The sequence below is a fragment of the Myotis nattereri genome, assembly GCF_964212035.1.
Source record: "Myotis nattereri genome assembly, chromosome: 21".
NCBI lineage: Eukaryota > Metazoa > Chordata > Mammalia > Chiroptera > Vespertilionidae > Myotis > Myotis nattereri.
Window position 1 is genome coordinate 15413632 of NC_138097.1, and position 15333 is coordinate 15428964.

General features: G+C 50.5%; 1 protein-coding gene across 1 annotated transcript in view; it reads left to right on the forward strand.

Moving 5' to 3' along the window:
* AGBL1 (AGBL carboxypeptidase 1) overlaps positions 1–15333 on the forward strand; it is a gene marked incomplete at both ends in the record, with an annotated part of 230964 nt that overhangs the window by 131949 nt on the left and 83682 nt on the right. The window contains one exon of the mRNA XM_081114799.1: positions 9316–9445. Within this exon, the coding sequence (XP_080970925.1) occupies positions 9316–9445 (130 nt within the window). The remainder of the gene's footprint in view (positions 1–9315; positions 9446–15333) is intronic.

The following is a 15333-nucleotide window of genomic DNA, read 5'->3' on the forward strand; positions in this document are numbered from 1 at the left end:
ATATTTGTTTAAAAAGAATGCGTATTAAAAGCAAAGTAGCCTGCCCTCTTTGGTCAAACATTTCATTAACTCGCCCCTACTGCGTTGGCAGGGGTAGACCAGATGATTTCTCGGGCCTTATACGACCCGTGGGCCGAACGTTCCCCACCCCTATAGAGGAGGCTCACCCTGCTCCTGTCTGGTATCATTTAGGTTGTTCCTGGGTTCCGGCTGCTGTTTTTGGTGTAGGTCTGGCACTAATGTGACGTTGGTTGAGCGACCACAGGCTCGGAGGTCAGAAAGCTGGGTAGAAACTCTACGTCCTAACTGGGTAGCTCTGGGCAGGTGCATTAAACTTTAATCTGTACCTCCGTTTCCTCAAAGTGAGAATTAAAAAAGGAAATCCATGCAGCCCTGGCTGGGTGGCTCATTTGTTTGGAGAGTCCCGAGCACCAGAAGAGGTTGCGGGTTCGATTCCCAGTCGGAGCACATACCCAGGTTACGGGTTCCGTCTCTCTGGTTGGGGTGCACACGGGAGGATCGATGTCTCTCTCTCACATCAATGTTTCTCTCCCTCTCTCTCAAATCAATAAACATATCCTCCTCTGAGGATTAAAATACAAAATGACATCCGTCTAAGTTGCTAGCAATGGTGCCAGGAACATACGAAGCACTCAGTTATTGTACGCGTAGCTATTACTGTATTTGAACCATTGAAACTCAAAAAATGTGAATACTTCTTAGTCCCATAGTCTACAGTTGCTGAAAAAAAAATCTTATTTTTGACGTCTTAATTTAATATTCAGGGTATTTTTTTCCTGTTCTCTATTATGCTCTGTTACATTTTCCATCCTATATTCTTTACAGAATCATCTATTCTCATGTCATGTCTGTGTAGCTCTTTTACTTGTCTGTTTCGCGTGCCGCTCCTGCACGGCTTTGCCAAAGAAGGTTGATAATTTGCTATTTTGTGGGGAAATGTAACGTTCCATGTCAAATCCAAGCTTAAGAGTTTGTCTTGGGGCAACAATTAGGATGATACGTTCTCCCCTCAGTAACTGTGCTGATGTCAGAGATTTTGCTCTTTAATAATTGACGTTCCTTGTCAGGCAGTGGCTGCGTAAACAGCTCACCAACTTGAGTGTCGTTTTCAAAATCTATGACGATGTGGAGCTAAGAGAAATGTGTTATTATTTTTCACACGGCCAGGTTTCAAACCCGTGCTCCCTAATTTCTTTGGTATCATGGATCTCTTCGAGTATCTCATGGAATCAATGACTTTACCCTAGAAAGATGCATAGCCACACATATTTTTGTAAAAACAAACAAACAAACAAACAAACCCTGCAGGCCATTAACCAACATGGAGGGGCCATGAACCTCACATTAAGAAGCGCCTTGATCGGCCAGTGTGGTGCAGTGGTTGAGCATCAACCCATGAACCAGGAGGTCACGGTTCGATTCCAGATTGGGGCACATGCCCGGGTTGTGGGCTCGGTCCCCAGTGTTTGGTGTGCAGGAGGCAGCCAATCCATGATTCTCTCTTGTCATTGATGTTTCTCTCTCTCTCTCCCTCTCCCTTCCTCTCTGAAATCAATAAAGAAATGTATTGTTAAATATATATATGTGTGTGTGTGTGTGTATATATATATACACACACACACACACATATATATACACACACATATATATATACACACACATATATATAATAAAGAAATATATATTTTTTAAAAAATATAAATATACACTGAGTGGCCAGATTATTATGACCACCCCATCAGTACTTCATTGACACTTCCAAAAATACTGAATATTGGAAACTTCCTAAGCAAATGCTCTCAAGGTTTTATTATTATTATTTGCATAACTAATTCACTTCATTGTACTGATGGGGTGGTCATAATAATCTGGCCACTCCGTGTGTATATTTATTGACTTCAGAGAGGAAGAGAGAGGGAGAGAGAGAGAGAAGCATCAGTGACAAGAGAGAATCATGGATCGGCTGCCTCCTGCACGCCCCCAACTGGGGATGGAGCCCACAACCCAGGCATGTGCCCTCGGCCGCAATCTAACCTGGGACCCTTCAGTCTGCAGGCCTAAGCTCTATCCACTGAGCCACACCGGCTCAGGCAAAATATATTTTTCTTTCAAAAAAGCAAGGGCTCCTGAGCATGTCTGGATGGGTCTCAAGTTCCCCTCCCCTGCTTCCTTCTAATTGAGCAGTTTGCATCTGGCCACGAGCACGAAACAGGGTTAACTAATCCTGAACTGCTGTATTCAGCCCGCAACGTGGTTTCCGGGCCCGTTGGCCCCCGGTTTTGGCTGCGGTGCCTCTGCTTAAACAACAGCTGGGCGCTGACGGTGAGCCAGCTGCCGCCTGCTCCTAAATGTATACAAATGGGGAAATGACTAGACGCACAGGTTCTCAATGGCAGCCAGGAGCCTGCAGCTGGGGCGGCACCCGGAGAGAGACATTCTGTGCTGTGTCATCCAGCAATCAGGCATCCGCTCCCCCGCCCGCCCGCCCCCCAAAAAGCACTCCCCTTTCTCCTCGCCCCGGCACGGCTGCCAAAAGCGGGGAGTCTATTTCCAGCCTGCAAATTGGGCTCACTTCTCAGCAAGGAGCTGACCAGGCAGCAGACGTGTGCATCCCGCCGAGGAGTCAGCCAGGGAGACGCATCCGTTGGCGTTGGAGGAGGACATGCTGATAAGGGGAAACCAGGAACGAATGTGATCTGTGGGGGTCACAGACGCAGCACTCCCCCCCGCCCCCCGATCCAGCACAGCCTGCAGCGCCAAATGCACGGTTCAAAGCCCATCCCCTTGTTTCCTCTCTTCTACTTTTTTAAAAAAAATATATTTTTATTGATTTTAGAGAGGAAGGGAGATGGAGAAAGAGAAACATCCATGATGAGAGAGAATCCTGGATCGGCCACCTCCTGCACGCCCCGCACTGGCGATCAAGCCCACAACCCCGGCATGTGCCCTGACCGGGAATGGAACCGGAACCTCCTGGTTCATAGGTGGATGCTCAGCTGCTGAGTCACACCAGCTGGGCTCCTCTCTTCAACTTTCTGACATGCCCCCCTCCCTCCCCTCCTCCCCCATTATTTTCTCCTTTCTACACACATGCCCCCCTTTTCTGCAAGCAAGTGCTACAACTCATCACCTTCTCTCTTGGGGTCTCCCCGTGATGGGGGAGCATCCATCTTACTTGAGCTTCTCTCCCAAGCGTTGCGCGGAGGGGGCTTCCTGCTTCCTTCGCAGCAGACACGTGCCTCCCGTCAGACATCCATCCTTCCGTCTCTACACGGGCTCTTCCGAGCGCGCGTCCTCCACGTGGGAAAGAACAAAGCCGCCCGGCGTTTAGAGTTGACTTTCTTCTGCTTGGAAGTTGGCCTTCAGGCTGAGCAAGCTCTCTGCGTCTCATTCCTACAGGAGCTCAGCCCCTGTGCTACCAGCCTGTGGTGCTGACTGGTGTTGACAGCAGGGCTGCGGGTCAGGGACAAGAGGAAGAGCGTGCGTGACCAGAAAGGAAAGGACGGCCCGGCCGGTGCGGCTCAGTGGTGAGTGCCCACCCAGGAACCAAGGGGTGGCCGGTGAGATGCCAGGTCAGGGCACACGCCCGAGGTAGGGGCCTGCAGGAGGCAGCCGATCGACAATGTTTCTCTCTCATCGATGGTTCTCTCCCTCTACTTGGCAACGGTATGTCTTTACCAGTGGCATCGCGCTTTCTCTCTTCACGCTTTTTTTTTGATTTTGTACTAAATTACACCCTGTGGTTGTTCTTTCAGCCAGGAGCCTGCAGCTGGGGCGGCACCCGGAGAGAGGCATTCTGTGCTGTGTCATCCAGCAATCAGGCATCCGCTCCCCCGCCCGCCCGCCCCCCAAAAAGCACTCCCCTTTCCTGATTTACGAGAAGCGAGCTCTTTTATCTTCATTTTATGCCTGAAATTTTCTATCTTCATCTGAGTGATACGTCACCTAGATACAAAACTTTAACTTGACCATTGTTTTTCTTCAGCACTTTGAAATTTCTTTTTGGTTGCCCTCAGATATTTTTTTTATTAACAATGCTAAATCTACTGACAATATAGTTGCCATTCCTTTAAAGGAAATTTGTCATTTTTTTAAAAAGGTATTTTTATTGATTTCAGAGAGGAAGGAAGAGGGAGAGAGGGAGGAAGAGAGAGAGAGAGAGAGAGAGAGAGAGAGAGCCATCAATGACGAGAGAGAATCATTGATTGGCTGCCTCTTGCATGCCCCACACTGGGGATCAAGCCCCCAACCCGGGCATGTGCCCTGACCAGGAATCGAACCTGGGACACTTCAGTCTGCAGGCCGACGCTCTATCCACTGAGCCAAACCAGCCAGGGCTGTGTAATAGTTTTCAAAAACGTTTCTTTTTATTTTCACTGTAGTATGTTCTCCTGTCCAGCTATGCCTACTGTCCCTGTGGGTGGGGCTTACATAGGTCATTCATTTGAGAGGGGGAAGGAAGATTGCTCAGCCCAATAACCTGGGGGGTGGGATCTGAGAATCAGATTCCTTTTGCAGCCAATACTGGTTGAAAATTGATGCATGTCTGATAGTCTGGTGCACCCAATTTCTAGTCTTTTCCTCTTGTAAATTGACTTGCTTCCTTCGGCCTATAAATTTGAAGGGCGCTGATGTGTTAAATCCCATACTACTGGGCCATCTGCTTTCAATCTCTCAGTATTTAGATATTCCTTGTCCGTTGTCATCTCCTCTTCTGTTTTCTCTATGTGAAGATTTATACGTGGCCCTGGCCGGTTTGGCTCAGTGGATAGAGCATTGGCCCTCGGACTGAAAGGTCCCGGGTTTGATTCCGGTCAAGGGCACGTACCTCGGTTGCAGATCCCCCAGCTCTGGTCAGGGCGCGTGAAGGAGGCAACCCATCCCTGTGTCTCTCTCACATCCATGTTTCTCTCTGTCCCTCCCTCTCCCTTCCCCTCTCTCTAAAAATCAATGGAAAAAATACGGTTGGGTGCGGATTAACAGAAAAAGGGAAAAGAAGATAGAAGATCTGGAAGTATTTTAAAAAGTCTTTGCCGTCATTTTGCAGGGAGTTTCTGGAGCGATCACAGATGAGCGCCGACATTCAATCTTCTGTGCTTATACCGCAATCCTCCCCATTAAGATCTTACGGGCATTGGAAATTCTATTAGCGGGAGATGGAGTCCTCCATTTCATAATTAGGAAAATCCCAGGGAGACGCAGCGCATTAACTCATCATTATAAATGGCTGTTTTGCCTCCCTCTTCTTAATTGACCCCCGATTCGGAATTAATTGCTTCCGTATCCCTGTTATTATCTCCTTTGCGTGTTTGTGGTGTCTGGTTGGCCGGCCTCAGAGCCGAGCTCTGAAGGCGTTGGGATTCTGTGTTGAGGCGCTTCTGCGTGTGAGCGCCCGACGGCACCCATCACGGTGCTGGGTGCGAAGAGGGGGCCTCGCGCTGGCCGCGTCGGTAACGTGGGCTGACGCACAGTCAGAACCAGCGGGAGGACTTTCGGTTGTGGCAGGACTGTTTCTCACTGGTGGGCGAGCAATCGGAACCAGATGTGCGCCGCGAGCCCAGCCTCTCCTCCAGGTCTGTTCCAGGAGTTGATTGATGATTGGGTTTCTACGCCGGCACTGGGAGCAGATGGAACCTGCGAGCGACGATACAATAACAGTATTACTTTCGGTTCGTATGGTTCTCTCAATGTTGAAGGTGTTTCCTACCCATCTGTATGTTGTTGTTGTTGTTGTTGTTTTTTAAAAAATATGTTTGTATTGATTTTAGAGGGAGAGGAAGGGAGAGGGAGAGAGAGACAGAAACATCCGTGATGAGAGGGAATCATGGATTGGCTGCCTCCTGCACGCCCCACACTGGGGATCAAGCCAGCAACCCAGGCATGTGCCCTGACCAGGAAGCGAACCCTGACCTCCTGGTCCACTGGTTAACACTCAACCTCTGAGAGACGCTAGCCGGGCTTTTTTCATTTTATTTTTAATGATGACTAGTTAGAGCCAATGAGAACACCTATGAAAATCAAAAGGAAGTGGTCCTCCCACGCCCCCCCTCAACCCCCCCCCCCATACCTTTGCAATTTTCAGAGGGGAAAAAAATAGCAATGCTTATCTTTATTATTTTTTTTATAAGCAAAGCAGGACTTCAAACTATTTGAAGGATGACTCCCTTTTCAGAAGTTAGAGGCACTGAGTGTCTTGCCAGCCAGTCAGAGCTGTCCATCTGTTCGTCCCCCCCACGTGGAGGGAGCAGCTGTCGCTTCAGCAGATAATAAGATGGGGCGCGTCTCGCCCTCAGATGCCTGAACAAACCCCGGGGAAGAGGTGCCTTTGGCGGCCTGCGTCTCCGCGTTATTAACACAAAGTGCCAAATGCGTTTGGAGGTTGGACGCACATAAACTCGCTTTACAGGGAAACACTCCAGGTGGGTGCAGCACCTGTTGTCATTATCTGTCGTTGCAGAGACAGAGGAATGGCGGGCGCCATGTGCTCACACCAAGATGCTCCCGTAACCATGGCCATGCGTGGAACCCCAAGTGCCCCAAATCCCACGACCCCTGGGTACCACAGGGCTGCCTCCGCCCCTGCGCAACCAACAAAATTTACCCCAAACTAGCAGCTCCCCTAGGTCTCACAACGGCCCAGTTTCTCTCCAAGTCGTTTTCTCCGATTAAGGGAAGCTCTGGGTGCTATCGCAACCCAGAGGAGCAGAAGGTAATGTACTTAGATAATCTTAGATCCCAGCCTCCCCTTTGCACTGTTTAATAGCCCAGAATCCAATCAGCAATTTGTATTGGTTATTGCTTTTCAATCTTTGGGATGGATGGATGGATGGATGGATGGATAGTTGGGTAGATGGGAGGATAGGTGGATGGATGATGGATGGATGGATGGATAGTTGGGTGGATGGATGGGTAGGTGGATAGATGGGTGGGTAGATGGATGGATGAATAGGTGGATGATAGATGGATGGATAGATGGATGGATGGATAGTTGGGTGGATAAATGGATGGAAGGATAGGTGGATGGATGGATGGATGATGGATGGATGGATGGATGATGGATGGATGGATGGATGATGAATGGATGGATGATAGATGGATGGATGATGGATGGATGGATGGATGGATGATGGATGGATGGATGGAAGGATAGGTGGATGGATGGATGGATGGATGGGTGGATGATGGATGGATGGATGAATAGATGGATGATGGTTGGATGGATGATGGATGGATGGATAATGGATGGATAGATGGATGATGGACAGATGGGTGGGTAGATGGATGGATGAATAGATAGATGATGGATGGATGGATAGATGGATGAATAGATAGATAATAAAAGGATAGGTAGATACATAGATAAACCCATTTAAAATGATTTTATGAGACCTCTGATGAAGGGGATCTCTGGATGCTATTGCAACAAGAGGAGCAGAATATAATGGCCGGGGGATCAGGGGAAGTTTCTCTGCAGAGCTAACCTCCTCAAGGTTGAACAGGTGGGAAGGCATGGAGCTGAGGGGAGTCCTGATACCAGGACCGCAGACACGGCTGCTCAGAGGGAGCTGTGAGCCATGTGATGGGGCTGGGGTATGGAAGGACAAGAGCAGCAGGGGGTGGGGGGGAGGGGGCGGGGAAGGACTAGAAGATGCAGATGGGATCCTGCCTCTTCCAGTAGGGGGCACCTTCCTCACCCGACCTACTGAGCAAATGGCACCTTACTTAGCAGGACCGTCAGGAGCCGCCCCTGAGCGTGGCCTGTACCTGCTGGTGACCATGGGCTGGTAGGGTGTCCTTACCTGCAGCTTAGCATCTCGGTTTCCTTCCTTCTCTGCACTGCAGTCATCGCTGTCCCCAGCCAGGGGGGGTTGCGTTTGTAAAATAACTCACCACTTTCCACCGTGCCCATCTCCATCTCCCAGCAGAGGGGAGCGTACGCTCTCGAGCTCATTTCCGGCGCTAATATTCCGTGACGATGTCTTCGGAAGAGAGACTGTGGCTGTCCCGGTAGCTGTCAAGCTTGCCCCGTCGCCTACAAGGGTGGGGAGGAAGCCACGTGATCGGAGAAAGAGGCCTCGTGGTTTTGCAGAGGCAGACAGGCTGGGTCGGGTGTCATGCTTAGTTCCTGGCGATACCATCTTGGGCCATTTTTATTCAGTCCTTTTTAAGCTTCCGTGTCTTCACGGGGGTGCAGTCATATCCACCCGGCAGAGATCGGGGCCCAGCTGGAAACAGCATTTCTAAGCCGCCCAGCAGAATCGATGGAGCTCGACTTATTTGTAGAACCGAAGCTCTCAGAGTCAAGAGAAATCCTCAAAATGCGTTTGTTCTCTGTGGGTGTACAGGGTGGGGAACTGCGGGTCCTGAGCTTTGTTTTAAATGTTTGATGACCCACCCCGGCCGGTTTGGCTCAGCGGATCGAGCATTGGCCCCCAGACGGAAGGGTCCCGGGTTTGATTCCGGTCAAGGGCATGTGTCTCAATCGCAAACTCCGTCCTTGGCCATGGTTGGGTCATATGCAGGAGGCAACCGATTGGTGTGTCTCTCTCGCATCAATGTTTCTCTCTCTCTCTTCCCCTCCCTTCCAGTCTCTCTAAAAAATCAATGGAAAATTAGCCTCAGGTGAGGATTAACAAAACAAGCAACTTTGATAACCCGGCAACATGGCTCAGTGGTTGAGCCCATGATTCCCGGTCAGGGCACATGCCTGGGTTGTGGGCTCCATCCCCAGTGTGGGGCGTGCGGGAAGCAGCCGATCCATGATTCTCTCTCATCATCGATGTTTCTGTCTGTCTCTCCCTCTCCCTTCCTCTCTGAAATCAATGAAAAATATATTTAAAAATGAAAAACTTTGGCCTTAGCTGCTTTGGCTTAGTGGCTAGAGTATCAGCCTGTGGACTGATGGGTCCGGGTTCGATTCCCGGCCGGGGCACATTCCAGGGTTGCAGGCTCGATCCCCAATAGGGGGCGTGCAGGAGGCAGCCGATCCGTGATTCTCTCTCAAAACGGATGTTTCTCTCTCTCCCTCCCTCCCTCCCCTTCCTCTCTGACATCAATAAAAATATATTTTAAACCGATGTGATGACCCAATACCCAGTTAAACAGGGTGCCCGGGCCTTTTGTGGGCCGTGAGGGTAATCAGGACACTTCCGGAATTTGAAGGACCTTCTGCAATGGATGGCAACTGGGCAGGAGCCCGAGGGAAGCTGGCTTCCTCGGTTTAATTGCGGGCCTTGTTGACGGTAATTTTCTCAAGTGATTTTCTCCTAAATGCGTCTTTGTTTGTCCCCGCAGTCACAGATGCTCCCTGCGGGGGGAGGACTTGAACCGGCAGTGGCTGGCGCCCAGCGCGCAGCTCCAGCCAACCATCTACCACGCCAAGGGCCTGCTCTACTACCTGCACAGCGCCGGCCGCAGCCCCGTGGTGAGTCCTCCGCCTCCCGGGAGGCCCACTGCTTTCTGTGGTGGCAGGGGTGGGGGACGTCCGGCCCGTGGGCCGGATAAGGCCCGAGAAAGCATTTGGTCAGGGGCGAGTTAATTGAATGTGGACCAAACACAGCAGGCTAGTTTTTCGGTTGATAAATGTGTGCGGCCTGTGAATGGTGTTAGAATTACCCAAATGGCCCGGCCGGTGTGGTTCAGTGGTTGAGCATCAGCCTAGAGACCAGGAAGTCCCTGGTTCCATTCAGGTCAGAGCATATGCCCGGGTTATGGGCTCGATTCCCAGTAGGGGGCGTGCAGGAGGCAGCCGATCAGTCATTCTCTCTCATTGATGTTTCTCTCTGTCTTTCTTCCTCTCTCTCTGAAATCAATAGAAACATATATTTAAGTAAATAAATATTCAGATGGCCCTTGGCCGGAAAAAAGGTTCCCCACTCCCTGTGTTAAGGCAAGAAAACCAGACACAAGCCAAAGAAGTGTGCGTGCCATGCTGGAATAGGGGCCGAAGTCACCTCCTAGGGCTGCCATGACAATGCACCCCTTAGAGCAACAGAAATACACTCTCTGGCATTTCCAGAGGCTAGACGTCTGAAATTAAAGGTGTCAGCAGACCACGACCTCGCTGAAGGATCCAGGAAAGAACGTTTTGTTGCTGCTGCTTCCTGTGTCTGTGTACCAATGTTCCTTTTCTTTTCTCACTTTTTAATTTTTTAAAAAATGTATTGATTAATTTGAGAGAGAGAGACATAGACATCAATTTGGTGTCCCACTTCGTTATGCATCATTGGTTGAGTTTTGTGTTGCAAAGAGAGCAAGGCATATCTTTCCCCCTTTGGAATCCTTGTTCAGCCCTGGCCAGGGCTCAGTGGTTAGAGCGTCAGCTGGTGAACCACAGAGTCGTGGGTTCAATTCCCTGCCAAGGGCACGTACCTTGGTTGCAGGTTCCCTTAACCCTGTAGGGACACGTGCAGGAGGCAGCCAATCGATGTCTCTCTCTCTCTCTCTCTCTCTCTCTCTCTCTCCCCTCCTGCCTCCTTTCCACTCTCTCTAGAAATCAATGGGAAAAATATCCTTGGGTGAGGATTAACAAAACAAAGCCAAAAAGAGCCTGACCAGCATGGCTCAGTGGTTGAGCATCGACCTGTGAACCAAGAGGTCATTGTTCGATTCAATTCCCAGTCAGGGCACTTGCCCGGGTTTCGAGCTCAATCCCCAGTAGGGGGCGTGCAGGAGGCAGCCAATCCATGATTCTCTCTCATCATTGATGTTTCTGTAGCTCTCTCCTCCCTTCCTCCCTGAAATCAGTAAAAATATATATATTAAATATACATATACATATACATATACATATACATATACATATATATATATATGTATGAAGAACCCTTGTTCCATTCCATCCTTGTCAAATTGTGCAATATTTCATGTCGCCCTCCCGCTCCCGTCCAAGGAGCCATGTGGTCCAGGCTGTCTCCCCTCCAGAAGCAAGTCCAGGGCCGAGGCCTGGGACAGGTGTGCTCGGGGCTAGGCAGCCTCGGCCGCTGGGACAAGAGAGAGGTTTCCAGGGAAGGAGGCCCCCACCTGACACCCAGTTAGACACACACCCTCCGCTCCTCACAGACAGGGCGCCTCTCTGCTCCGACAGCCTCTCACGGAAGAGCAGAGCGTTTGCTGTACAGCGCGGCAGGCGGAAGTCTCGTTTATAAACATAAAGTACACGTTAATTAACTGTCAACATGACGGCCGCCGGCGGGCTTCCTCCGGGGACCGTCTGAGAGGTGGTGAGACACCGCCGGGCACTCCGTGCTGCTCGCGTTGTTCTCCGCTGGGCTCAGCGGCACCTCCCGGTTACCTGCGAGGCTGTATTTAACTGCTTCCCGATGACGGCTGGCCGCACACCCCCATTTGCTCAATGCCTGGAAGATTCCCACTGTGTCAACGCTGAGCCCTGGCCTGTGTGGCCCAGTGGAAAGAGCGTCGGCCTGCAGACCGAAGGGTCCCAGGTTCGATTCAGGTCAAGGGCACATGCCCTGGTTGCTGCTGGATCCCCAGGAGGGGGCGTGCAGGAGGCAGCCAATCGCTGATTCTCTCTTCTCCTCATTGATGTTTCTATTTCCTCTCTCCCTTTCCCTTCCTCTCTGAAGTCAATAAAAATATATAATAATAAAAAAATATCCTCGGGTGAGAATTAACAAAACAAACAAGCAAAAAAGCTGGCTCTAGGGCTGCCTGGCTGGGGATGAACGGTGCCTCTGACAGATGCAAATATTCCTGAAGCGTTGGGAGGCCACGTCGGGTAGCCTGGGGTTCCACCTGGTCTAGATGGTACTCAGGCATGTCCCCCTTGGCGGGTAATAATATCACAGGAACTCCAAGGACCGATGGGACTGTGAGACAGTGAAAGAGAGCAGGACAAGAAAGTAGGGGGTGTGCAGGAGGCGGCCAATCCATGATTCTCTCTCATCATTGATGTTTCTGTAGCTCTCTCCTCCCTGATGGGGTTGCCAAGGGCCAGACAAGTCATTCAGTTTATGAGCAATATGGCATTTGTCACATTCTTTCATCCAACCATCCACCCACCCACCCATCCATCCATCCATCCATTTATCCATCCATCCACCACGAGAGAGGGAGAGAGAGATAGAAACACCAATGATGAGAGAGAATCATGGAACGGCTGCCTCCTGCACGCCCCCTTACTGGGGACGGAGCCCGAAACCCCAGGCCTGTGCCCTGTCCTAGAATCGAACCCTGACCTCCTGGTTCATAGGTCCACGCTCAACCACTGGGCCACACCAGCCGGCCCTCAGCCTTGTCTGCATGTGGGTGCGCTGGCCGCGTCTGCAGGTGTCTGCAGGACCTTGGGGAGCCTCGCTTGGTTTAATTGGAGGCCTGGCGGGTGCGGCCTGGAGTTCCTAGCACATTCCCCGGAATTCGCCTCGTCCCAGCTCCAGCCTGGCCGCCCTCATTTTCCTGTGGCGGTGGCATAAATAATGCAGATGCTCTCGGCCTGGCAGCAGGAACTAGACCCAGATGTCAGGGGTGGGGATCGCAGCCGCTTCAAGCTGGGGGGTTGAGCGGTGAACGGGCGGGGGAGCCCTGCGGATCGGCACAGCCAGGGGAGGTGTGTGTGGGAAGGAGGGGGGAACCTCTTGAATAAGGGGTCCCGTTAGCTCACAGGGGAATGGGAATGAGACCCAGGAATGGGGGTGGGGAAGAGACGGGCAGGCTTGTGGAGAGCATAGCTATAGGGCTGTGCCCAGCCTGGGCTGAGGGGGAAGGGACGGAGCTCACGTTTGCACGAATGAAATTAACCTTGGATTTGGCTCCGACAAGAATTCACCGGCAAGGGTGGGGGCGGGGGGATGTGTTAGAGCCCGATTTCAGAATGGCAGTCCAGTCCACGCCGTTGTATGCCTTTGCCAAGAAAGACACGGACACAGGGGAAGCAGCGTGACCTGGGGGGGAGGGAGGGGGGGTCAAACCTCACCACGCCAGCTGAAGGACAACAGAAGAGAAACGGAGGTTTTCAATCCGCTGCTTCCTGTGCTCAGTGCCTTGGGGGGAAACCACAATCATATTGTTTATTCGCTTAATCCGGAAATTCCGGTATTGGACCTCACCTGGAGCCCCTGAATCTACTTAGTCTCTGATGCTTATAGAATTAACTTCCTTACTCCCTCAGCAAACATCCTTTTTTTTTTTATAAATACGTTTTTATTGATTTTTAGAGAGAGAGAAGAAGGGAGAGGGAGAGAGAGAGAGGGAGAGAGAGAGAGAGAGAGAGAGAGAGAGAGAGAGAGAGAGAGAGAGAGGGAGCAAAACATCGGTGAGAGAGAAACATCATTGATCGGCTGCCTCCTGCAGGCCCCCCACACAGGGGGATGGAGGCTGCAACCCGGGCATGTGCCCTTGACTGGGAATCGAACCTGCAGCAGTTCTCAACCTTGGCTGCACATTAGAATCACCTGGGAATCTTTTTTTTTAAATCCTGATTTTTGGGCCTCATCCTCTGGAAATTCTGTTTCTCTGTTAGTCATGTTGTGGCCTCACCCCATAACAAAGAAACAGAATTTCCGGAGGATGGGGCCCAGAAATCAGGATTTTTTAAAAAAGATTCCCAGGTGATTCTAACGTGCAGCCGAGGCTGAGAACCGCTGCAAACCTGGGACCCTTCAGTCCGTGGGTGGGTGCTCTACCCACTGAGCAACACCAGCCAGGGCCGTGTTCCTCTCACTTTATTGCCTTGTTCTGCGGGGCTGCAGGTCCTCAGAGCGGTCTCTGCCTCGTTTTCCAGGAGCGTGGCGAGCTCTCATGCGGAAGCACTCGGCTAGGACAGCCCCCCTGGGGAGCGTCAGGGCCCCTACTCCCTCCCTGCACCCCACGCCTTCCAGCTGCCATTCAGGTGGAGTGTGCTGTGAATGAGGCTCTTGGGCCTGGGCGACCTGCTCTCATTTGTTTCCAGAGAACCCATGCTTTTCTCCACCTCCACTCTCCGCTCGCTGCAAAACCGTTATTCCTTGACTTGGGGCACCAATTCCAGCCACACCGCTGGGGGCAGAGGCAATAGAGAAATGACAGACGTTTGAAAACATGGATTCCGGATGCGAGCAAACGGGGGTTCAGATATTCACATACATCCTTAATAGCAGCGCAAACCCCAGCAAATGGTTGATTTGGTCTGAAATTCAGTTTTTTTAAAAATATATTTTATTGATTTTTTTACAGAGAGGAAGGGAGAGGGATAGAGAGTTAGAAACAGCGATGAGAGAGAAACATCGATCAGCTGCCTCCTGCACACTCCCTACTGGGGATGTGCCCGCAACCAAGGTACATGCCCTTGACCAAAATCGAACCTGGGACCCTTGAGTCCGCAGGCCGATGCTCTATCCACTGAGCCAAACCGGTTAGGGCTGAAATTCAGTTTTTCTCAGCTACTCAGTGGGGATGCGAGCAGCACCCACTTCTTAATGAGATCATCTATATTAAGTTTTTAGCACAGTCAAGAAAGTATCATAAATCTTCCATTGAGTACTAGGTGTACCGGTTACTAATGCAGATTTTTTCCAGTGGATGGAGTTACACATATGTTGATATATATGCTGTTTTGTTATATTGACAGCAAGCTTCAAAACTTCATATGCCAAATTGGCTGAAGTTGTGAACATCACAGATATTTTTATGCTTAATACTTCCCAGGCAAGATCTTTTAACGTGTCTTTAACTGGTTCTGAAGTGTGTGATGGTGCGTCATCATGAAGCAAAATTACTTTGTCGTGTCTTCTGGCCCATTCTGGCCGTTTTACGATCAAAGCCTGGTTCAAATTGATCATTTCTTGTCGGTAGCGATCAGTATTGATGCTTTTGCCTGTTTTTAGAAGCTCATGATACACCACACCTTCCTGATCCCACCAAACACAGACCATTGTCTTCTTTCTGAAGAGATTTGGCCTTGCAGGCGATGTTGATGGTTGACCTGGATCAGGGGTGGGCAAACTTTTTGACTGGAGGGCCACAATGGGTTCTTAAACTGGACCGGAGGGCCGGAACAAAAGCATGGATGGAGTGTTTGTGTGAACTCATATAAATTCAAAGTAAACATCATTACATAAAAGGGTACGGTCATTTTTTTTTTTTAGTTTTAATTCATTTCAAACTGGCCGGATCCGGCCCACGGGCCGTAGTTTGCCCACGGCTGACCTGGATCAACCCATGATTTTGTGCGTTTGGGATTCTCAAAATAAGTCCACATTTCATCGCCAGTCACAATTCAATGCAAAAAAGACTTTCTCTCGTGCCGTTGAAGCAACATTTTCTGGGTGACTTTTCGGTTTTCCATTTGTCTTTCGGTCAGTTGATGGGCCACCCATT